This window comes from Podarcis vaucheri (assembly GCF_965113315.1).
Source record: "Podarcis vaucheri genome assembly, chromosome: 8".
NCBI lineage: Eukaryota > Metazoa > Chordata > Lepidosauria > Squamata > Lacertidae > Podarcis > Podarcis vaucheri.
In genome coordinates, this window is record NC_138766.1 from 11,679,005 (window position 1) to 11,702,153 (window position 23,149).

Genomic DNA, 23,149 nt, shown 5'->3' on the forward strand with positions numbered 1-23,149 from the left:
GCAATGGAAATTTGATGACTTATTTCGGCCTTCGTCAACCTGAATGCACTCCAGATGTGCAGCTGCTGGGAGTTGCAGTCTAAAACATCTGGAGGGTGCAAGGGAGATGAAGGTTGGCTTACTCACTTACTCCTCATGCCCTAAACAAGCTCGACTTCACTCCTGCTGTTTAAGCAATTGCACTACTTGAGGGCTAGATATTTTTGTTCTTGAACTGTCCTCCTTCTTCCCCTCCCCATCACACACATTTTGTACAAGTTACAAGGCTTCTATGTTTAAAATAGGAAGATTGATGAGCTAACAGAGCTAGCCTTCTTTGTCACCATACAGCTTTGTAAACCGTGTGAATTTTTCATTTGGGATTCTTGTTTAAGTTTCTGATTCTGAATTTCTAACATTTTATCTTCAGATTTCACAATGAAACTCCTGGATTTGATTCAGCAGAAAACTTGGAGGTTTGCCTTACTTGTGGGCAGATGGTGATTAAACTCCAGTGTCGGTGCCAGTGGCGTAGCGTGGGTTGTCAGCACCCGGGGCAAGGCAAGTAATTTGTGCCCCCACCCCGTGGATTTGCGCCCCTAACCCTAACCCCCAGATGTTGTGCCCGGTGCGGTCGGGCCCCCCCTGCACCCCCCCACGCTACGCCACTGGTCGGTGCTAGAATACAGGCTGCAGAATGTCAAGTCTGAGTTCAGGAACAGGAATTAAAGTTTCAAAATATGAAGTGTCTGCTCCTTCATTCTTCAAGCAGAAAAGGAAGTGAAGTCTCACCCATGTTGCAATATGGAAATACTGTAATTCTACTGGCCTACATTAAAGGATTCCTTGTAAGGATTACAGAGATTTTGTCCGTGAAGCACTTTGGAAATCTTAAAGTGCTATATACATATAAAGTATCTTTTTTCATATTTCATATACCATAATGTGCAATGATACAAACTGTAACTATTTCTTTTTCCTTTTGAAAAGTTCCAGTCCACACTTCTGACTGTAATACACCTTTGAGTGAGTTTACAATTCTGAATATCACTAGTCCAAACAACTGATATCCCTGACTTTCTCTCTTGCTCCTCCACCTTTAAATGTAACAGGCAACGAGAAAGGCAAAGCAACTTGATCTTTGGAAATAAGGTTTGTAGCAGGCCAGAGAGCTTATTTCCAAGTAAATGTTTTTAGGATCAGCCTGTAAAAAGTTGTTTGCCCTTCTACTCAGAAGTATACACCAGCAACAGCTTTAAAGACTTTAGCAGGTTGCAGGGATTACAGCGATACGAAAGCTCAATTCCACAATAAAGGCGGCCGTTCTAAGCCGATTTATTCAAAAGTAAATTCATTATGGCATAAGCTTTTGTGGAGTGCAGTCCACTTCGTCATATGCACGAAGTGTTATCCTGAGTTGCAGGTGCATATATCCAGCGGGGTGGGAAATGGGCCGGATTCCATGAAAGCTTATCCCATAATCAATGTGTTAGTCTTGAAGGTGCCACAAGACTCTCTGTGGTTTTTGCTTCAAGAGACTCACACAGCCTCTTGCAAAAGACTGGTCTTTGGGAATTCTCAAAAGTGAGTGTGATTGAAATAAGCAGTGCTCCCTTCAAGTACAGTGGTACCTCGGGTTACATAAGCTTCAGGTTACACACTTCGCTAACCCAGAAATAGTGCTTCAGGTTAAGAACTTTGCTTCAGGATGAGAACAGAAATTGTGCTCCGGTGGCACGGCAGCAGCAGGAGGCCCCATTAGCTAAAGTGGTGCTTCAGGTTAAGAGCAGTTTCAGGTTAAGTACGGACCTCCGGAACGAATTAAGTACTTAACCCGAGGTACCACTGTAAAGATAAGCAGGGCCATTAATTCAGAGGTAGCCATTCACAAGGTCATTTGGCTTGTAGCTGCCTTGCTTTCTGTTGAATTCACCCCTGTTACGTGGCTTTGGCAACCATGGCCTTGATTATGGCAAACCCCTTAAAATCAGGGAACTGTTATTAGCCAGCCAGCACATACAGTACTTCACTCCTGTTTATAATTTCAGCAGGCAGAATCACGTGGGTTAAGCTTTCGTTCCCTTTGGATTGAACTACTTTGTTAAGCATTGCGATTTTCGAAGGCAGCAGTGGTGAGTGCGCTTGAGGAAGACTCCTAGGCTGCATTCTTCTCCCTCGTCTGCTTGTTTTGAATCTGGAAGGAGGTTCTTTCTTCCTAAGATGGAGTTTCCTTTGCAGTGATACAGGCCAGGAAGAGCTTTGCCATTTAATTCTACAGAATGCATCAACTGGGCCACAGTGTGTTTCAGGTTGGGGACCTATATTTCAACCGCGCGAACCGCCCAAGCACAAATAAAGAAGAGCATTCAGATCCCAGGGGTAATTTCTTATCTTCCTCCCAATATAAAGGCATCAGATATAAGGTCTTTATTTCCAGGCCTCAGTTAGAGTCCCCTCCTCCTGCCCCTGTGGATCTGTTTTTAGTGTTCCCTCTTTTTGCTCCTCAGCATAGGTTTTCCTGGGTCTAATCAACTTTCTGCCTGTTCCTTCCCAACCTGAGGAACTTCCCGTGTAAGTGGGATCTGGACCCTGAATGAAAGATTCCTTCTGGATAGATTTAGCAATTGCAGATTCCACAGCTACCTGGTGTGCTAGGAGAAGGGACTTTGGCAACCTCAGACTGCGGGATGTGGGTTGTATGGCCCAACCAAATTGCCCATTAGGAGGAATGAAGTAAATCAGTGCTCAGAGGGTTGGAATAAAATTAAGGGTGCAGTCCTGTGCTAATTTACCTGGAAGTAAATCTCATGAACTCAGTGGGACTTACTTCTGAGTAGACAACATAGAGAATCACACTATAAATCTGCAGTCCTAGGCACATGTATCTAGAAGTAAGCACCACTGAACTTACTTCTTACTTCTGAGTAAAGATACCTAGGCCTATGTTGCAAAGTTGCAATTCAGTGGGCATTTACTTGAGAGCAAATCCCAGTGGAACAGACCTGATAGATTTGCATGGGATTGCACTATAAGGCTTTTTTTCACAAATTTTGATATTGTTGTCAGCTTTTTGGTTGCTAGGGGCACAGGGTGTGGGCATCTTTCCCAGTCGTGGCTCACTGTGGAAATGGGTCCCAAATAATGCTAAGCTGGAGATGGGTCAGAAATAGCTTTGGACAATGAAAGTGCTGCAGAAATGAGCCAATAGTTATAGCATAGTTGCTAAGAGAGTGGGCAGTGATCTAGGAAGCCCCGGGTTCAGATCTCATCTCAGCCCCCAACTAGTGTTTGATGACAAGCCTCGGTGCTCCCCCCCACCTCCATCCGCAGGTAATCGACCTACCTTCCAGCGTTGTTGTAGGGGGATAGCTACTACGACGACGGTTCTGAAGAACTTGGAAGACAATCTAAAGAGCTATAGAAATGTGGCGCCTGGTTTTTAAAGAGCGCGTTTGCTGGTCTTAGGGTTACAAGAGGACTGCCCTCCCTTCGGACTCGAACCGGCGGAGCTGTCACCTGCGCAGGCAGCGGCCAACAGCGCAAGTTGCGAGCGGGGGGGGCGGTGTAGCAGTAGCAGCAGCAGCAGCACGCGAGCGAGCGAGCGAGCGAGGGCAGCGTTGGAAAGTGTTAATCAGGAGGAGGAAAAGGCGCGCGGTAAGCGCAGCTCTGCACTCGAACGTCACTCCGGTGCAGGGGGTTAGTGAAGTGACTGTGGCGCCTGGGGACTGGAGGCACTCACTCGTCGGGCTGACTCCAGTCAGGTATTCCATACACTGAGCAATGTCTCCATTAGCGCGCTGCTGTGGCTGCTGCTCTCTCCAAAGCGAGCCGCTGCGAGCGAGGCGAAAAGACGCGGCCACCCTTTGCCATGGACAAGCTCTCGCCAGGAGATCCTAGGCGCAGCCCGGCGTGATTGCAGGTAACAAGAAAGAGAGGCACTTCCTTGCTGGCGTTGCACTTGCACCCCGGCTTCCTTTCCGCCCATCTATCCATCCATCCATCCACGCGCACCCCAACAATAGCCTGCCTTCTGCAGCCAGCCGGCTGGGAAATCTCGGGCTGGCTATGGAAGAGAAACTACGGGCGATCCATCATGCGGCTTGGGCAGTGTTTACCTAGGGCTGAGAGGAAAGCCGCCTTACACACATGCTTTTTCTCTTCTCGGCGCGGGGATGGGGAAATGGAAAGGGTGTTCGCGGTCATGCATAGAGTGCAACTTTGGTCGGTTGCTCTAGGAGACTTTGGGCAGGGAGGCTGCGTTGGCCAAGAAAGTTTGGTGGACGTGGAAAAGGAACCCAAGCTTGGAGGATCGTGAAGGCGCGGGGAGGGCAGTGCGGGTGTAAAGTTCCTCTGTTTGGCGGGGGGGGGGGGTTGCTTTAAATCGCTTCTGTAAACTCGGGGCTGGTCGGTGCAATCCTGTACTTGTTTACTGCGTAGGAAGTCCCACGGAGTTCAACGCGGCGGAGTCGCAGCCAAGTGGGTACAGGATTTCAGACACAGTTTCTAGCCTGAGAAGTGGGGCTGATTAGAAATCGAGACCGAAAACTCTGTCACCTCCCCCCTCCCATCCCAATCGTGTTGTTGTGCACGGTTCAGGAGTGACTGCAAGGCACTCTGCACATGTTCGACGACACACTTTTAAAATCTCCGGTTTCACAGCTTTGGGCTACGACTGCAAAGATTCCGGCGCTGACAAGAACTGGGTGGGTCTTCCTTCTAACATGGTCCTCTGGGGAGGTGTTTTTGGAGAAGCGCCACAGATTCCTTACTGTAAGTCGAAGAAAGGGGGGGATTTAATGGGGGGAGCCAAACACATTGGCAAATGAATCCCATTGATTTGTTGTTGTTGTTGGTAACAAGAGTAAATTCGCCTTGGTTATTAGCCAGGCCGGGAGAATAAAACGGTAAAAAGCGTCCGTGAGGAAATTTGCGTGAAAATAGGGGGTTTGGGCTTCTGTGTTAGGTCTGACCAGGCGCCTGTCTAAAAACCAGTTTGTCCACACGCACTGGTTGATCCTAGACCCTCTGAAGGTCTCTGGCTAGTTCAAGTCCAGTGTCAGGTTTGGTGAGGTCGCCGGCAAGGATGTACCTTCAATTTTCTAGTTTACGCTTTTTCATCCATTTTACAAACTGGAAAGCTGGAGAAGCGCCGCTAGCTCCGAAGTCCAAAGCGTTGGGAAAGGTTTTTCCAAGGTCGCGGGCTTCAGATCCTTTAACACCCTTCTGGCCCGATCCAAACCGTGTTTACGGGAGGAAGTCCCACTCTTTTTATTTGGGATTCGCCTCCAAGTTAATATGCGCAGGAGTGCAACTTTGTTTATTCGCCTTTTGAGTGCTGGCTGAGGGGGGGGGTGTTTGTAGGGGTTGGGGGCGAAGATGCGGCGGATTCTTTCCTTATCATGGGTGTCTTAAGAAATTGTAAATTCGGAACCAGATAAAGTGGTTAGTCCTGGGCCATTCAGGCAGAGAAATTTAGGGCAAAAATAACCCGATGGTTTCTCTAACTGCTCAAAACGTGTCCAGATTAATTTCCTGCCGACCTCAATCAGACCCCAACCTGCTAGGGCCTGCTCCTGCACTCCTCTTTCTTTCAAGTTTTCTTGGGGAGGATTAAAAAAACAAACCAACCAGACACTGGCTTTAGTTTCTTGGAGAAGAACGATGAAAAAAAATCTGCAGAGCTTTAAACCCTGAAGACGCTGCACACTTCGCTCTGCTACGCTGCGTATTTGTTGCTGTTGCTGCTGTTGTTTTTCAAGAAATAGCACCCACTCGTTCTGATTTTGGGAGCTGTGTTATGATAATTGCGCTGGGGGGTCTCTTTGGCAAAAGAAGGGCGTCGCTCTGGCTGCTCCCTGTTAGGTGTAGAAGTCAGCTTGTTGCCTTACGCGCAAAAGTTGTCGTTTTCCACAGGATAGCGCTCAGACTCCCATCCCTGGATCTCCTCGTGAGCGAGGTACGCTGCTAAATGCAGGGACTGCCTTTAGGACACTTACTTTCTGGCTTTGCTGCTGAATGGGGAAATAATGAAATTCGTCAGAATGTCTTTCCTCGTAAAGTGGGGCGTTTGCGAGAAAACTCACCTCCCTCACACAGATTTATGGGGAGCCTGGAAACAGGGCAGCGCTTGGCGTGGTGTTTGCTGGAGGAGAGGGGAACTTAGGCTGTTTGGGGGAGAACTATTTCAGGGACTCGAGGGAATCATGACCCCACTTTGTTCTTGGGGGGCTGACTTCCGATTGAGTGTGTGGCGCTGGAGCCATGCACCCTGCTGTTAGGCGCGTTGAAGCCAGTCCTGCCGGTCTTGCGCGTGTTTATTCGGGCACGAGACTCGTTCATTCCAACGCCTCAACTTCCAAGGAAGCGTGCTTCAGGATACAAACCTAAAGTTGCAATCCTATGGATACTTACCGGGGGCGGGGAGGGGACGCCACTGCACCTAATTAGACACATTCCCAAGTCAATCAGCACGGATCGTGCTGTTACTCCGAAGTCAAGGGTAAGGGCGAGTAGTTAGCAACCCACCATGACTTTGTAGTAGAACGCTATGGAAGTCCCTAGAAAGGGAAAACGCATTGATTTCTACTGAGCACCTACTGAGCACCTAACCAACAGCGCGATCCTAGACTTGCTGCGTTTACTATGGATAAAGGATTGCAGTTCAAACGGTCCCAGGGAGGAAATTTCGTCTAGAAGCGGGATAGGATGGCATGGATCATGGTGAAGACGCTATGTTATGGATCCAGAAACGGGCGAGAAACTTCTTTGCTCCGTCTGCCAGTGAGGGGTGATCCCGGTGGAATTGTTTGAGTATTTGAAAAAGGCGTGTGTGTGTGTGTGTGTGAAGATGGATTTGCAACGTTGCGGTTTGGCGGAAGGGGGGGGAGAGAAAAAAACAATGCACCATCCGCTGTAAAAGTTGTCTGCCTCAGTCAGCTAATTGCAACGTTTAACGCTGAACTCCTTTGGAGATCTGGGAGGCTGCACCCCGCCCCCGTCCCCTGGAGGGCGACGCGCCTGCGTGTTGCGGTAAACACCCCCACCCCCACCTCCTGGTATTGTATACCTGCAATGTATGGGCTGCGTGGCTCTCGGGTTTCCCTTTATCTTCAGAGATGGTCCTCGTGCAATCATTTATTTATTTTTTTAAAAGCGGGTCTACTCGGAAGTAAGTCCCATTGAGTTTCGGTAAGTCTTATTCCCAGGTAAACGAGCACAGAATTGCATCCTGTTTAGGACCACGGCCTCTAAAGCTGATTTCCTTAGAAGTGACTTTCATCGACTGGGTTGTGCCTTCTGAGTAAGCCTGGCTAGACCTGCAGCTGCCACCATCCCCAGTCTCCATGAAGTACTTGCAAACTTTGGCTTTCGTTTCTGAAAGAGGGTTCCTCCATCCACTTGGATGGCTCCTTCATCAACTACAGGCAGGCTACGAGGAGGAGAAACAGTTTTAGCAATGCAGTGGTGGTGGGGAAGAAATTATTGTCACAGCCTGTCCTTGAAGCAGCCCCCGCCCCCCCCCCATGCATTTATTTGTAAAGCGTCTGCGATCCCTAAACTACTGGAGCTGCCGCCATGAACCGCTCAGCCGCTTTAAGTGATCTGCGTGCCGGAGATTCCTGGGGTCTGATAAGCTTATACGCCCTGCAAATATTATACAACCGCTGCAATCTTATGCCTCCTTCCGCAAAAGTTCCACCCATGTGTGTTGCGACCTCCCGATCTACCCAAATAAACTTTACAGTGCAACTCTGGTCATAGCTTCCCAGAAGTGGACTTGACTCCGTGACAAGCGTGCGCAGGATCACAACCCTGTTTGCGGACTAGAGGGTGGGACACCCCACATATTGCGCGGGATACATCTGTGTTTGGACATGTGCTAGACGTATTTGTTTTCATTTAAAAGCCGCAGGCGGAGAGGAGAGAGATAGCAGAAGCCTTGGGGGGGGGGTAAGAGAGTGTTAACTCTTTCCTGCCCAGTTTGGTCTCAGTTCCTGACGAACCATAGTGGGACTTGCTTTAAAGTTTAAAAAACCACACACGTGGAATTGAGCTTTTGGAAGTAGGGCCTGTTCATTTGAGTAAACATACAATGCGAGTGGAAAGAGGTGGTCGTCCGCACTGTCGTTTAATGTGACTGGTTAAGTTTCCAACACCTCCATTCATTCCATATGACGCTCTCCCCAAAATCACTGCCTTCCCAGACTTTCCCTTCCCTCATACTATCCACATCAAAGGACAGGATGGATGAGCCCAGTGTCTCACCAAAGTTCCAGGGAACTAGCACAGGTAATCTGAAGACATCCCTTGTGCCTCTTACTCCCAGGTAAACGCGCTTAAACTAGGTTCAGGGTGGCCCTCTCTTTTGAAGGGGCTGCTGAGCTCCTTCGCTGCCTTCTAACGCGCTCCTCCTAGAGCCAAGGCTTTGCCTCGGTAAATTATAGCAATTACGCAGCAGATATGATTATATTAGGTGTACTGCGGTCTCCAGATAGTCATCCATCACCCTCAATCGAGCTGTCAGAGCGGGCAGATTCGTCCCTGGGAGGCACCAAGTCCTCCAGCTGGGGAGAAGAAGGGAACATCATCATTAATTAGAGTGTGACCCTGGGGCTATTCACATGTCTGAACCCAGGCAGCTCTCCGAGCAAGTCTGCACTCCTTTCATCCCTCCCTCCCCCGCCACAGCTGCCCTCCCCTCTCCACGCGCGCAAATACGCACAGAAACTCGCCCGCCCTGGGTCTGGCTAACTTCCCCACTGCAAGTTCCTCTCTAGGCAGAGTATCCCGATTTTCAGAGACTTGGGTTTTTCTATATCCCCTCCCCTCCCCCCTCCCCAATACAAACACATACACAAAAGGTCCTGGAGGAAAATTATATGTACTGGACTTCCTAGGAGAGGCCTAGATAAAGGTGACAAGGTGAAGAGGACTGATAGGGGCGGTGAAACCAGTAGTAATGGTATGCCAACTTATTAATAAGAACTTCTCTCTTTTAACCCAAAGTAAATGCTCCTCTGAATTTAGCGAGAGCTACTAAGGTGGGTAAGAGTCTACTCTCACCTTGAAAAAAATGATTAAAAATAATCTTTTTGCTCATCTCCCTGAAATCACTTACTTTCAAAAAATAGATTTCCTGGGTATTTCCAATGGCAGTAATATTGTAGATCCATTGAAGTCATTGGACTTAAAGCTCTATCTACCCTGAGTATGACTGCTGCTGGATATCCCCTGCTGCTTTATGGTCAGAATCAGAATTTAAGTAGAGTAATACTATAAGTAAACATGCCGGAAGTCAATCACACTGGAACTGTCTTCAAAGCAAACATTTTTGCTGAATTCATATCCTGGACTACCCTCTAAATGGGACAGATGGTAAATATCCTCTGGAGAGAAAGAGAGAGACCTTCAGCCCAGCCAAACCCTCAAAAGTTTGCATAGGGTCCTATACTTTTCATAGGTTTCACCTAGAGCTTCCATGACCCTCTATGCAACCGACTTCCATAAATGGGGAGCGAGTTCAAACAAAACTTCATTTGCAGCGTATTTGCCTTTTGAATGCAGTTTTCATCTTTGTGGTGAACCTTCTGAAGTACCAAATTCTTTCTGATTTTACCTTGTTCCTTCATCCAGAATACTGTATTGTATTCTGTTAATCCCACTTTACTGATGGCAGTATCTGAAACCATCCTACTGAGCATTTAGCTCTCTCCAGATAAGGCCAACATGTTCACTTAGAAGGAAGACTACAGAAAAGTCTTTAAGGATCCAAATGTTTAGGATCACACACTGAGAATGAGAGATCCCCGACTTGCCTGAAGAATCGAGGGTGGGCCTTTGAGCCCTAGACAGCACTCAGCATTGCAGAAATTCCAGCTCTATTAAAATTAATTGGCGTTTTGCTACTAACATCAATGAAATGTGCATTGCTCCTTCCAGCGATGGTGCTGGCGACTTGGGCTAACAACGAGAGACAGAAATCAAGAAAGACCAAATATCATTCTCATTAAACATTTAAAGCACCACTCCCATTAAACACTTAAACTTCCCTAGTAGGATAAAAAGGTCTAACAAGAGGCTTTGGCAGAAATCTGCGATCTACAGTTTAATAAGTCTCCAAGAAAATGACTTTCTGATGTAGTCTTATATTTGTAGTCATAAAATGAAATAAGAGTGTATACGCAGATCACATAGTAAATTAGCCACCTCTTAAAACACTTTATGCATACTTTCAGGAAAGGTAGATTTTTCTCCCTCGCCTCTCTTCCAGTTCAAAAGTGGGAGTGATGACTATTCTTGACCAATTCATGTGAAGTTTAAAAGGCTTGTTGTGAATGTACGGTATCTTGGACAAGAGGCCAGAGATAATCCAAAGGTGCGAAAAGGGAGGGACTAAGGAAAGGCCTATCTCTGCCTTCTGCTCTCAAACAGAATCTCTGGTCAAATATCAGAGTTTGTTTTAAAGAGAGGTAGTGCTGTTCTATGATCTCATGTTATACTATAAACTAGCGACTCTTGGACATTGGAATTCTGGGGAGCTAATGGATACCAGCTGGACATTGAAAGAAAGGGGCACAGTTTGATAAGACTGTATAGAGGTTTGACTGTCGCAGGTAGTGAATCTGTATGACACAGAGAGGGAACCACGTTTATTTCATCTATTTCTGTGCTGCCACTCAGGAAAATGTGGCTTAAATTAAGGACTGAAAGCCAGGTGGGACAAAGCTGATTTATTGTTTCTCCATCAGAGATCTGAGGGGATCATTGGACATGTGAGAGAAGGCACACCAGAGGAAGGGTAGAGTGCTTGACAATATGGGGAGCCATGTTTATTCCAGGATATCACAACTACAGTTGGGGTGGTATTCTTCGGTCAGTCTCCTGATTTAAAAAATATGAACTAGTTTTCATATTCTACCTACCTAGAAAACTTGTATATTCCCACACAACAAAAAATCAAAACCATTAAGAGAGAGTTTGAGAGTTACCTTAGCACAGGTAGTGGGTGAAACAGACTATGAACCAGAAAATCCTCTCCCCTATGAACTTGCTAAGAAAGAGGTTTTAGGCCAACCAGCCTCTCAGGATCAGTCCTACACTGCAAGACCAGGATACTGACCAAGCTGTAGCTAGTGGTGAGCCTAAGTATCTCAGATCCCAGATCTTTTTCTCCATCCCCCAAGTGTTTCTAGTGGATAATAAATTCAGGGGGAAATGAAAGGGTTGGTCTTAATTGACATTAATCCGAGGTATAAGGGTGTAAAATTGGGGAACTACATCAGTTGAAGATGACTTTCTCTTAAGATGAGTTGGAGGCAATGAAATGGGATACTTGAAGGGACGCTTAATTAATTTGAAGAAGGATCTGTTGGGAAATTCACTTTACTATTAGTTAAATGAATTAAAAGAGGAACACATCTGAAATGGGTACCAGTTAACTGGATTTTTTAAGTAGAGTGGCTTGGATGAGAAATTAGTTGACTTTGCTGTCTATAGCTGCACATAGACATTTAAGTTAGTATATGCAATTTTAATGTGAATTTGGACCCGTGCCCCAATTTTTTTTAAAGTACCTGGAAACGCTCAGTTTTGCGCTGCTCTTGTAAGGATTCCTGAGATAATGCATGCGAAGTAGTTTGAAGATTGCACTACGCTGTACGAATGTCAGCTGTTGTTTTGAGTATGGATAGATGCTCTCGCTTTGCAAATCAGATCTGGCCTGAATTTGAAGATCACTCTCTCCCTGCCACTCAATGGCCTGAAGTTTATTCAAAGTTGTGGTCCCTCCTCACTTTGGTTTTCCATATCTCCCCACCTCAAAAAGTTTTTAAAGCCTAAAACGTCTAACATAATATCCGTTCAGCGCAAATGCCCATTCCTTGTCCTTTCCTAACGTGCACTTTGGTGGCGGGGCTTCAAGAGTCGCCTTCTCCACGTGCTTTGACTGTCAGCTCCGGAGCTCGTTTCAACTGTTGATTTAAAAGCCTCGCTTGCGCGCCTGCCCTTCCAGCGGCCTCGTTTGTAAGTGGGACTGATTGACTGCAGGGCAGGGAGGAGTGGGAGGAAGCAGCAGGCAGCTGCTCATTAATTAATTTCTAATTAAAAGTGCTGACCACCCTTCAGTGATTCGGGGGGGGGGGAGGAAGAGAGACGACACTGATTTCTTCTCTCCAAACTATTGATATCAGAGATGCAGTTATGAACCACTCAGGACCTTGCCATTTTGTACGTTTGGAGAACTCCCTGAAATAGCGATCAGCCAGCGTGCTCTGAAAACAAACTTTCATCCTGGGTATTTGGTTTAAATCCCAGGCCGTGGTCTACCACAAAGGTGCACACAAATATGCGAGCGAGAGGCAGTTTCTGTAGGGTTTGTTTTCTTCTTCTTCTTGACGTCAGATGTTTGATTTGACATGTGTGTTTCAGCCAGGAGTGGTTTTCTTCCCCTCCCTCCGCCGCTGCCTGTGTGTGGGCAAAATATGTATTTTCCCCCCATGAAACCTCAGAGCAACCGTGCCTTTTATGTTGTTCGCGTTGAAGAAGCGCCACGCTGCCTAGGCAGATCTTTTTAAGATCGCGAGTTGTGTGCGTGTGTGTGTTGTGCGGGGGAGGGAAGACAAACTCCCCCCCCAACACACACAAAAAATAGTTTCAGGTTCAAGGCAGATGAATTCAAGATGGTTTTATGCTTGGTCCTCTAAGCCCCTAGGAAGCTCGGATTATCCATCACTCGGGGCCACACGGCACAGCGAGGCAGCCTGCGGAGCCCGCGGATCCAGCGCCTCTCCTGGTTGTTCCTGGAGCCTGGGAGCCCCCCGTGGCCATGTCCTACCCCCAGTTCGGATACCCCTACTCGTCTGCACCCCAGGTAAGTCCTGCCGGACTCCCATCGCATCTACGCCCTTTCCTTTCGCTGCCCTCCCCTGTGAAGGCGCGCGGGAGAACTCCCTTCTCCTGGGAGGCGCTTTTGTAGGGTCCTAATCTGCTTCAGATCAACTGGGGGCTGGGGGAAGGGATGACCCCCCCTTCCCCAAGAGCAGTGACTGCCATCTTTACGCGGAAGTAAGGCCCCCGTGAAACCAATGGCACTTACTTCCAGGTAAAAGGGGGACTGTCGCCTTGGTATCCTAACGCTGCGGTGCTCTAACCACGAACTGGTTTAGAAAGTCCACCTGTCCTGGATTCATCGAAGGACCTTGACCCAGAGTGAGAATGTTAACAATGAGGGGTGGAGAGTTGAATTGGAGTCAAGGGGCGGGGTATCGTTTAGGATTGGGTTGGAGAGCCCCGTCCTGAGATTTGGAAGGTCTCTAGTTTCAGAGGGGTGCTAGCTAGCCTGCCACAAATTACTCCCGCAGCGCGCTGAAGACGGAAAGATCTCAGGTGTTCATTGATCTCAGAGGGTTTTACTTACTGCCAAGAGGTGAACTGGGGCAAGGGATAAGAAGGAAGCAGCTCGTTCCCCCTGGTCCGCGGACCTACTCTGAAGTAAGCGGGTGGATGGAAGCCGATTCAACAACCACAACAACTGGCCGGTTGAAGCCAGATTCACGGGCCACTTCGTTTACCAGGAACTTGGGTGGGGTGCGAGGTCGCTGCAGTCAGGGGCCCTGTATCAGCTGAGGCCTAGGCTCAACTCCTTTCTGGATCGTACCCTTAAAAGAGAGCAAGGACCGAACTTCTGGGCGTTGGAATCTGCAGTTAAAACAAATGTTCAATTAGCTCTCGCGAAGGATCTGGGATTAAACTTCATTAACATTCTCAGTACTTTTACGCGGAAATAAACGTGTTCTAGAACCGAGACGGATGTATGTATTAATGTTAATGTGAGCGGTCTAGCTGGCCGGAAGACTGCATTAAAAACTGAAAAGTATTTTCTCTCTCTCTCTTTCTCTTTAGTTGACAAGTGTGAACTGGAACTAGGTTCCCCCCCTCCCCAACCGATCTTTAAATTTCTCCCCGATCCACAAACCAGTTAAGCCACTGGGTTTAACATAATATATAAGGTACTTATTTAAGATCACTAACGGCGCAATCCCATGCAGGTCTATTCAGAAGTCAGCCCCATTGAGCACAATGGGACTTGCTCCCAGGTAAACGTGTATAGGATTGCAGCCACATCCTTCCACTGCTTTCCCCTTCCGCTATTCGGCCTGGGTGCCCCCCCCTCCATTTTGGGAGCTGAGGATTCTGCAAGTGACTGGGCGGTTTCAGACGACCGTTTCATCGCGCGTTTCACCACCCTTCTGTGTGATAACACAGATTGATCGCGCTGTCCCGAGTTTGTGCCCTTTGTGAGGTCGGATAGAGGGGGTGGCGGTTGTTCCGGATTAATTAACGTGAAGAGATGCTCATTAAAACCAATGGACACGGGAGTCAGTGGGTTGTGTGAAAGCTCACTGATTTGGGACCGAAAACGGCCTTCGCTAGAACTGGTTGGTAGATCGGCCTGTTGGTTGCCATGGCTGTCAGCCGCCCCTTCTAAGATCACTGCCCTGTCTTCTCTCGTCCTAGTTCCTGATGACCACCAACTCCTTGACCACTTGCTGTGAGACCACCGGCAGGACCCTCACGGACTCTGGGGCCGCAGCCTCGGCTCAGACCCCCGTCTATTGCCCCGTGTACGAGAGCAGGCTGCTAGCCACGGCCAGGCACGAGCTCAACTCGGCAGCTGCCCTGGGAGTCTATGGGAGTCCCTACACGAACACGCAAGGCTATGGCAACTACGTGACCTACGGGACGGAGGCGTCGGCTTTCTACTCCTTGGTAAGTCTTCTGCGCAGCGAGCACGACTTCCACCTGAACGCATTGACTGGCCAAGAAGGAAACCCCATTGCCCCATTACCAAGGGACTTTTGCTCTTCCAAGTCAGCAAACAGAGAGAGTCGCAGCTTAGCTAGAAGCTTCACCACTCAACCCAGTCCCTAAGGACATTAAGGAAGCAAGTAAACCTCATCAAGTTAAGCGGGAGGGACTTAATTTCTAGTTATGCACTTTTTAATAGCAACGTGTGTGTACTGTGCATCCTCACGTGTGTGTAGGTGTAGATAGTTAGAGATGCATCACTAGTACAAGCAAACCTGGAGGAAACACAAAATGTTTCCGATTTATTTTATTTATTAAATTTCTATGCCGCCTTTCATCCGAGGAGCACAGGGCGGCTTACAATATAAAAGCACAAAACGTAGTAACAAACAATAAAAATAACCCACAGAGAGTTTAAAAGGCCATGGGTTGTTTACTTAGCCAACGGCTATGTAACCTATCTATGCGCCATGGGGTAATCCGAAGTGAATATGAATCGGGGCTGTGAGAAACTTCAGTCAATCATAGGCGTTGCTAATTCAGGTGTCTAACAACACGGAGAGCAGCCTACAACTATGTAATTAGAGATAGACGGCAATAAGCTCTGAGAAACTATTGTCTGCTGATCTCTGCGATCCAACTACTTAATTAGAGATAAATGATAAACGCTAAAACATCGTGGCATTGCTGATCTCTGTCTGGGTACTGAAACTGACCCAAGAAAACGAGTCTGGAGTTGTCACTGGAACAGGAACTCGAGTTTGCTCACCGAATGTTTAAATGTAAAATTATGCATAAAATGTCTGCGTCAAGAAATTAACTCTTGGTATACTTCCCTGTGTGGCAAACAGGTCACGTCCCATCGTCCCAATTGCCCCCCTCCCCCCTTTTTTTTGGAAAGTGTGTTTATTGAGTCGCACCTCAATAACTCCAATCCTAAAAAAAGCTCAACAACTTCAATCCTAAAGGTTAACAACTTCGGTCGGCCCTTTGGTCGGCTTTCACGGCCCTTCACTTCATCAAATCTGGCTCTCTTTGGAAAAAAGTTTGGACATCACTGCTCTAGGTGATATTTGACCCTTGCTTATCCCTAGTCACTTGTTCTTGGAGCCCAGTGTGCATAAAATACCTTTCTTAGCCGGATGAAGGAAAGCACTGGATTCCAGTGGACTGCAGAGGCTAAACCAGCTTTCCTGTGAGTAAATTCCATTGCAGGAAAATAAGGTTTCCTCTGAGTCAAGGTGCATCAAATCGGGCCAAGAGATGCTAACACTGAGTCAGTGGACAAGAGTACAAGGAATTTCGTGTTCCTCTCTAATTAAGCGCAATACAAGAATTGAAGAAATGTACGCACCTGCTGAAATACAATCTATGCCAGTCTACTCGGAAGTAAGCTGTACTGAGTTCATTGGGACTTGTGCCCAAGTTTGCAGCCCAAGTTTAACCCTCTGATAGAATTACAGAAGTGAAGAGTCGGAAGGGACCCCGAGGGTCATCTATCCCAACCCCCTGCGATGCAGGAATCTCAACACGTGGCCTCCCATCCCATTCGAAATCAAGCCGGATCCTGTTTAGCTTTGAAAATGTGCTAGAGAGTTTTTTGCTCCTCGATGTGTTTCTCCACTGCAAAAATAAATAAAAACGTGTCCATCTTCGCGTGTCTCCCCTCCTGCCCCCCCACCCGCACTGCCCGTGGGGGAGGGGAGCGCTGATAAGAAGACGCCTTTGCTTTTCCTGTTCCAGAACAGCTTTGATTCGAAGGATGGGAGCGGATCTGCGCATGCGGGAATCACCCAGGCGGCTGCCTACTATCCATACGACCACACGCTCAGTCAGTATCAATATGACAGGTAAGAAACAAACCATCAGCATTCATTGAGAGGCAGGAAAAGGCGGTGGGGGCCAAGGGGGGGAGAGAGGAGAGGAGGTTAGTTGCGCTTCTTAATCAGGAAACGTCTTCAGCTTGCGCTTTTCTCAAAGGACCAGTAGCAAACGAGTGTGGCCAGAATAAGCCGCCCTTGTATCAGAGTCAGATGATCTCTGATCTCACCAACCGAGCGCTTGCAAGACGGGATCCTGAACGCATCCGAAGCAAGCATCGAAGCGCGCCTCCTTGAGAACGGGCGTGCTTTTCAGCAGAGGCTGCTCACCAAATCAGGCACGAGGAATCGGTGTAGCGTGCACGTGTGAACCTGCCCTGAAGCGGCTCAGACCCCATTGACTCCTGCGAGAAACCAAGGCGCCTAAAAGCCAGCGCATTCCCGAAAGAAAGAAATGGGTTTAAATGGAGCTTTAATGGCGTCCGCTCTTTATCTCTATAAATGCCAATAACAAGTTATGTTTCCGTGTTGTCTGCACGAAACGAACCTGTTCTTCGTTCTTCTGCACTGATCCGGAGCTAGTTTTACACCTCTAATCTCCGATTCGTTTTGGAGGAGCCCTCAGCGAATGCAAAAGCTTTCCTTTTGACCTCTTTCATTCGTCTGCCAGCCCGATCTTAATCTGGATGACACCCCTGCTCTCCTCGCTATATTTCTTTGGAAGCAAGTCCTCATTGAGTAATGGAGATCGATACTTCGACCCGATCCGTTTTACGAAGGAGTAAGCGGATCTGCCTGCGGCCCTCCACTCTGTTGAACTCCAATTCCCATCAGCGTCAGCCAGCCTGGCCAACTCGATAATGGGAGTTGTAGTTCAACAACTATAGGTCATCCGGTTGGGGAAAGCCTCGTCTCCATCCTTGATCTTAATCAGGTGTGGAGAACTTTTGGTCCTCCAGATCAGGGTTTGCCAAAGTTAGGTCTCCAGCTGTTTTGGGACTACAACTCCCATCATCCCTAGCTAGCAGGATCAATGGTCAGGAATGATGGGAATTGTAGTCCAAAAAAAACAGCTGGGGACCCAACCTTGGGAAACTCTGCTTCAGATGTTGCTAAACTCCCATCATCGCTGGTCAGTGGCTATGCTTGCTGGAGCTGATGGGAGTTGTAGTCAGGTGCGGGGGGGGGAAGGTTTCCCTACACCTGATGAAAGAGTTCACGGAGTCGATCTCAATTAGCTCTCGTATGCCAGGATGCAGCCTATTCTACACATGCGGAAGTCCAATGGTGGGCTTTGATGCCCAAGGTACGAAGTGAGAAAGGAAGACACGCCTTCACTGGCGGAACACAATATATTTGAGGGCAAGGCGAAGTCACACGAGCGACTTACTCCTATCACTGGCGTTTTATCCTCTAGCGTTTTCAAGTATAGCATCCCTATAAGCTGGTGGTTATTGTCCAGGGATAGTAGGAAAGCGCTGTGGTTGCCTTAGCGCTCGATCTATGCGATAAGATCTGCGCTATCACAGCAATAGATCCGTATGGATTTAATCACAAATACCTCTTCCCGACTGGCTTCCACGGGCTACATCACACGTGCACGCGCATCCTTTCTCTCCGCTTGAGTAGGGCACACTTCATTAACTGGGATCTGAATGCATGAAACCGGCTCTGCTGAAAAACACTGTGAAGATGATAGGGAAGTTCTTTCCGAGACTTCTATTTTTGGCGACTCTTTAGCCCCTGAGGTAGCCAACTTCAGATGATCCAGCCCTTGTTAAAAGTATGAATTGGTTCCGTTGAACAACACGGCGTTTAAAGTGCCAGGAAGTCCTGCCTCTTTTGAGCTCGCGATGGTTCGTTCACACGAGCAAGACGTCACGTTGGCCTTTCACTCATCATTTGGCACGTGTGAACCAAAATGTTCGCTCATCTCCTACTGGATTCTCTTTTTACTTTTACATGGGCAGGTTGGGGGCCGCTTTTTGTCACTCCCCCATCACGTTTACAAATGTGCCGAACAATTTTATATTCCTTCTTCTTCTTTTTAATCTTTGGTGCCGTTATTGCTTTAAAACACACACACCAAGATTCCTCCTTACGCTGTTCCAACCTTTTAAGCCCACTGGGTGCCGATGACCTTTCCTTAGATGGTGTGCATTAAATATTCAGGTATAGCCCAGTGTCTTGTGCAGCATATGTATATGGAATGGGTAGGAGAGAAATTTACGAATAATAAAATAAATATTTTTATTAATAACTGCGCCCTGAGGTTACTTCGGTGGACTCTCTAGGAGCGCTGGAGCAAGAGTAGACAGAGAGAGAGAGAGAGAGAGAGTTTTTCTAGCATATCCATTTTGCAGGAGTTGAATTTTGGATGCCTCTCAAGGGCGGCTCTTTGCCTTCTGAAGTAGACATGCTTTTAGGCTGCAATCCGGTGCAAACGCAGAAGTCACCGGGACTCACTTCAGAGTAAGCGTGTATAAGATCCGCAGCACGCTTTTCAGGAGCCCGAGTGCCGTTGTTTTGAGGCTGTCTATACTCCCGATTTAGATCAGGTGTACATTGGTCTTGCCCCGAGTAAGTTATTTGCGAGGCAAGTCCCAAAGACTCCATCCATGATCGAGGTGAGCCTAAATCCCAAGATTAACTGTGCGACCCCATTTTCAAGGGGGATTTACTCCCAAGTAAGTATAGGCAGGACAACAAACTGGTTAAGGTCCTATTGATCACCAATTGTGTATCCAAACGCTCCGTCTTTCTAGCTGCTTGGCTTCACCAAGCTGAACCGTTTTCCTGGTAAGACCAGCGCGTTCTGGGTTTTGTAGAAAGAGGGGAAATATTTAAAGGTGAACCTTGGATACCAGGATCCCTTTCTCGCGGGAAATGGAATTGCGTCGGTGAATCAGACCATGTGGGTGGTGCTTTCTTCCGGCTCGTTGGCGCTGCATTTTCACTGACACTCTCCCCCCCCCACCCCGCCCTAGATATGGTACCATGGATGGAGGGACGCGGAGGAAAAACGCCACTCGGGAGACCACTAGCACGCTGAAGGCCTGGCTGCAGGAGCACCGCAAGAACCCCTACCCGACCAAAGGCGAGAAGATCATGCTGGCCATCATCACCAAGATGACCCTCACGCAGGTCTCCACCTGGTTCGCCAACGCCAGGAGGAGGCTCAAGAAGGAGAACAAGATGACCTGGCCCCCCAGGAACAAGTGTGCGGACGAAAAGAGACCCTACGAGGACGAGGACGAGGGAGAGGGTCAAGGGGAGAGCTTGAAGAATGAGAAACTCGAGGGTATCTTCCAAGTCTCTTAGAAGTATACTGAAGGCAGGAGCTATCTTAGCCCTGTCGCCCTTCTCTGGGACGAGGATAGTGGGCACACGGGGAGGGTGATGGGTGTTGAGAGTCCAGGGGACAAAAAGTATGGGTGTGTTGCCTTTAATGCAATAAAGAGGTTTCTAGATTTGCAGTTGAGCTGCGCTGGGGATTTCGAGAGAATGTCTTGAGGCGGCCAGTGTCCCCTCTGAGTCTGCTCTGCTTTGACAGGGGAAGGGGGCTGTCAAATGAGGGGGGCGCCTGCTGGGCTTTGGAACTGTTTCCACCCGACCAAAACCTTTAAAAGGTTTGCTTCCTCGCGTAGAAAAGCGCGTGGCTTCTTTTGCTAGGCCTGAGCGCAACACTGGCATTTCATTTTGGGTTTCGAAACCTTTGGAAGCCATGCAGTGCTTGGGTTGCCTTGGGTAAGGTGGGGGACTTTTACGACGCAGTACACACAGGGGAAGTTGGATCTCACAGGGTCTACAGGAAATCCTCCCTGTGAGAGCCACGCCCACTGTGTCCAGCAAGCCAGGTAAAGGGGCGCAGCCTATAGAAGATGGTCACGTCCCCCTATACATATCCCAACACAAGTGACTGGCCATTTCTGGTTCCGATTAATAAAATGGGATTGCTGTTAACCGTGCATCCTACAGAGCTGTTGTGAAGAGTGAGGGGAAGCAAAACACAGACAGAGAATGGGTGGAGGAATCCTAGCCTTAAAGCCATTGCACAGAATCGTAAGCCCCGTGGGTTATCTGCAATGCAGGCACCTCAACTAGCCAAGAACGAACCTCAATTGCAAATGTACCTGCCGCGCCCTGCGTTTGTAACGTGCCCTCTTTTCCCTCCTTTGCTCAGAGCCGGCCAGCAAGGAGGACAAAGAGCTGGGCCTCAGCGACCTGGACGACTACGACCCGCTGGAGTCGGAGAGCTCCGAGGGCGAGCTGAAGGCTGCGGCTTTCGGCCACGCGGAGGGGGAAGCGTGCGCCACCGAGGCCTGCAAGGATCCCTCCTCCTTGGGCGCCGGCGCAGCCCCGCTGGAAAGCCCCCTCGAGCGGGCAAAGAGCTGCCTCAAGGACCCGACGGCGGGCGCGGAGGGCTGCGAGGCGGCGGAGCTGCTGAGCGCGCGGCAGAGGAGCTGCGAGGCCAAGCCGTGTTACCAGCAGCAGCAGCAGCTCCTGGAGGCGTCCAGCAAGCCGAGGATTTGGTCCCTGGCGCACACGGCCACCTCGCTCAACCAGGCCGAGTACCCGTCGTGCATGCTGAAGCGCCAGCAGGGGGCGTCCAGTGCCTCTAGCGCCGCGCCGGCCCCGACGGCTGGGGGCGTCTTGGAGAGGCACCCGAAGGATTCCCCCGTCACCAACCTCAGGAACTGGGTGGACGGCGTGTTCCACGACCCGCTCTTCCGGCACAGTACTTTGAACCAGGCCTTGAGCAGCACCGCAGTGTCTTGGGCTACCACCAAAGGCTCCCTCTTGGAGACGGGGGCCCTGGGGCGCTCGCTGGGCGGCGGCGCCACCGCCGTGCTCAAAGGGCAGCTGGCAGGCCTGGCTGCGCCCCAGGACTCCGGCAAAGACTTTCTGGCTTTCCCCAAAGCAGGCAGCAAAATGTTCTGCTCCTAACGACCGACGCCCGCCCCGTCCGCCTCCCTGGGACAGGCCGGGGGAGGGAGGAAGGCAAGACGGTGGAATGGGGGGGCAGACAGGCTGGGCCCCGAGGGACTGAGCGGCGGGAGGTGGAGAGACACACGCAGAGAGAGAAAGACTTGGAGAGAGTTTCCGTTCCAAACCAGAGACGTTTTTTCCGTCGCAAAAACCGAGCAAGGATTTTAAAAGTTGCTGGTATAAGGAGAGAGAACGAAAAAACTGTCACTTGGCTGCAGCCTTAAGGGATCAATGTCTTCACGGTTATTTAAGTCCATAGCACGTTCCACTAGTTTATAGAGGCGTCCTTCTGCGTTTACCTTGCAAAGTTTACCAGGCGCGAGATCCGAATTCAGCTTCTTGGGGAGGGAGTTGTTTGTCTATTCTGTTTTTCCCCCTCCCTTTTTTTCCTTTTTCTAAAAAACAAAAAAAAATATGATTTGTGGCATGCCAATTTTAGTTTCTTCTTCGAACTTCCCTACCCACCCACCCCGCCCTCCCCTTCTCATCGTTAGCATCTCACCCACAAAAAAACAGCACTTCTTCCACCAAGTTGACACCATTGCCCGCACACGCGCACACACCGAATTTGAACTTGACAAATAAGCTATGTCGAAAAGGTATGTTCACTCCAAATAAATTGTCTGTCTCTCAGAGGTACCCGATGATTTGTGGTCTGTTTGCGTTGCCTGCGTTGGAAGTGGAGCTTCGACGCCTGGATCCCAAACGCGTTGGAAGACGCGTGTCTATTTCGCGTCCCGTGGAGATGTACGGAATTCCCCAGTCAATAAGTGTAGGGCGGAGCACACTCTTGGAAATCAAAGTCTTGCGCATCTGGGTGGCATTCTTTTCCACGCGCAAGTGCGTTTGCAGCCCGTCCCTTTCGACAGCCGGGACATACTCTCGAGTGGTAAAGACCTCAGTAGGAACCCACGAGAGGAAAACGGCCCCCTCTAAAATCAACGGTGCGTTTGGCGCTGATGTGGTTCTGGACCTTTAACCAGCTTGAGACCCGGCCACCTTGACTTTACCTGGTTCAGCCGCATCACCAGCAGCTTAAACCGAGAATCTCTAAGAGGCTGGCGACTTCTCATTATGCCTTAAAATGTATATGTCCATTTTCACCTGTCCGACTGTAATCTTAGTTTGTAATGGGGGGACTCCAAAATAATCCTCTCCTGGCTTTTCAATCAAACGATCATCCTCCCTCGCACCTACCCAGTGAATGCCGGCCAGCGCCTCCTGCCCTCTCTGCGCTTCCCTTTGGACAGCTCCAGGCGTTGGTGCAGTTTGGCCAGGCGCCTGTTCCGGGTTCAGTAAATCGCGAGGCCCCATCCGCAAGGAGGGCCCAAAGCTCGCTCTGGGACATAAGGGCAGGCAGGAAATGGCGGGGGGGGGAGAATTTCATTATTCTGTTCTTTTTGAATTGCCCACTATGCTATCAAAGCAGAGATGGCACAGTATTTTTAAGCAAAAAAGACACAAGCCAGTCCAATTGTTTCTATTGCAACAGTTATTCCGAGCGTAGAAGAATCACGTGTGGTCTGAAACAGGGGGAGGGGCGAGGCACCCTAAGA

The 23,149-nt window shown here is 49.0% G+C and overlaps 1 protein-coding gene and 2 long non-coding RNA genes across 4 annotated transcripts in view; 1 reads left to right on the forward strand and 2 right to left on the reverse strand.

Moving 5' to 3' along the window:
* Positions 1-3,516, reverse strand: part of LOC309538874 — a 41,101-nt gene extending 37,585 nt beyond the window's left edge. Inside the window, exon 1 of one of the 2 annotated variants that reach the window (XR_014222432.1) lies at positions 3,323-3,516. This is a non-coding gene — a long non-coding RNA (uncharacterized lncRNA). The remainder of the gene's footprint in view (positions 1-3,322) is intronic. The other variant, XR_014222433.1, reaches the window with a different exon arrangement.
* Positions 1-23,149, reverse strand: part of LOC309538981 — a 174,942-nt gene that overhangs the window by 90,886 nt on the left and 60,907 nt on the right. The gene's annotated exons all lie outside the window — the stretch shown is intronic.
* Positions 3,654-22,226, forward strand: IRX4 (iroquois homeobox 4). The gene is given in 8 exon segments (XM_082234495.1): positions 3,654-3,898; positions 12,682-12,847; positions 14,494-14,745; positions 16,528-16,634; positions 19,592-19,905; positions 20,788-20,912; positions 20,914-20,944; positions 20,947-22,226. Coding segments are annotated over 7 exon segments (1,479 nt in total). The 5' UTR covers positions 3,654-3,898; positions 12,682-12,802; the 3' UTR covers positions 21,552-22,226.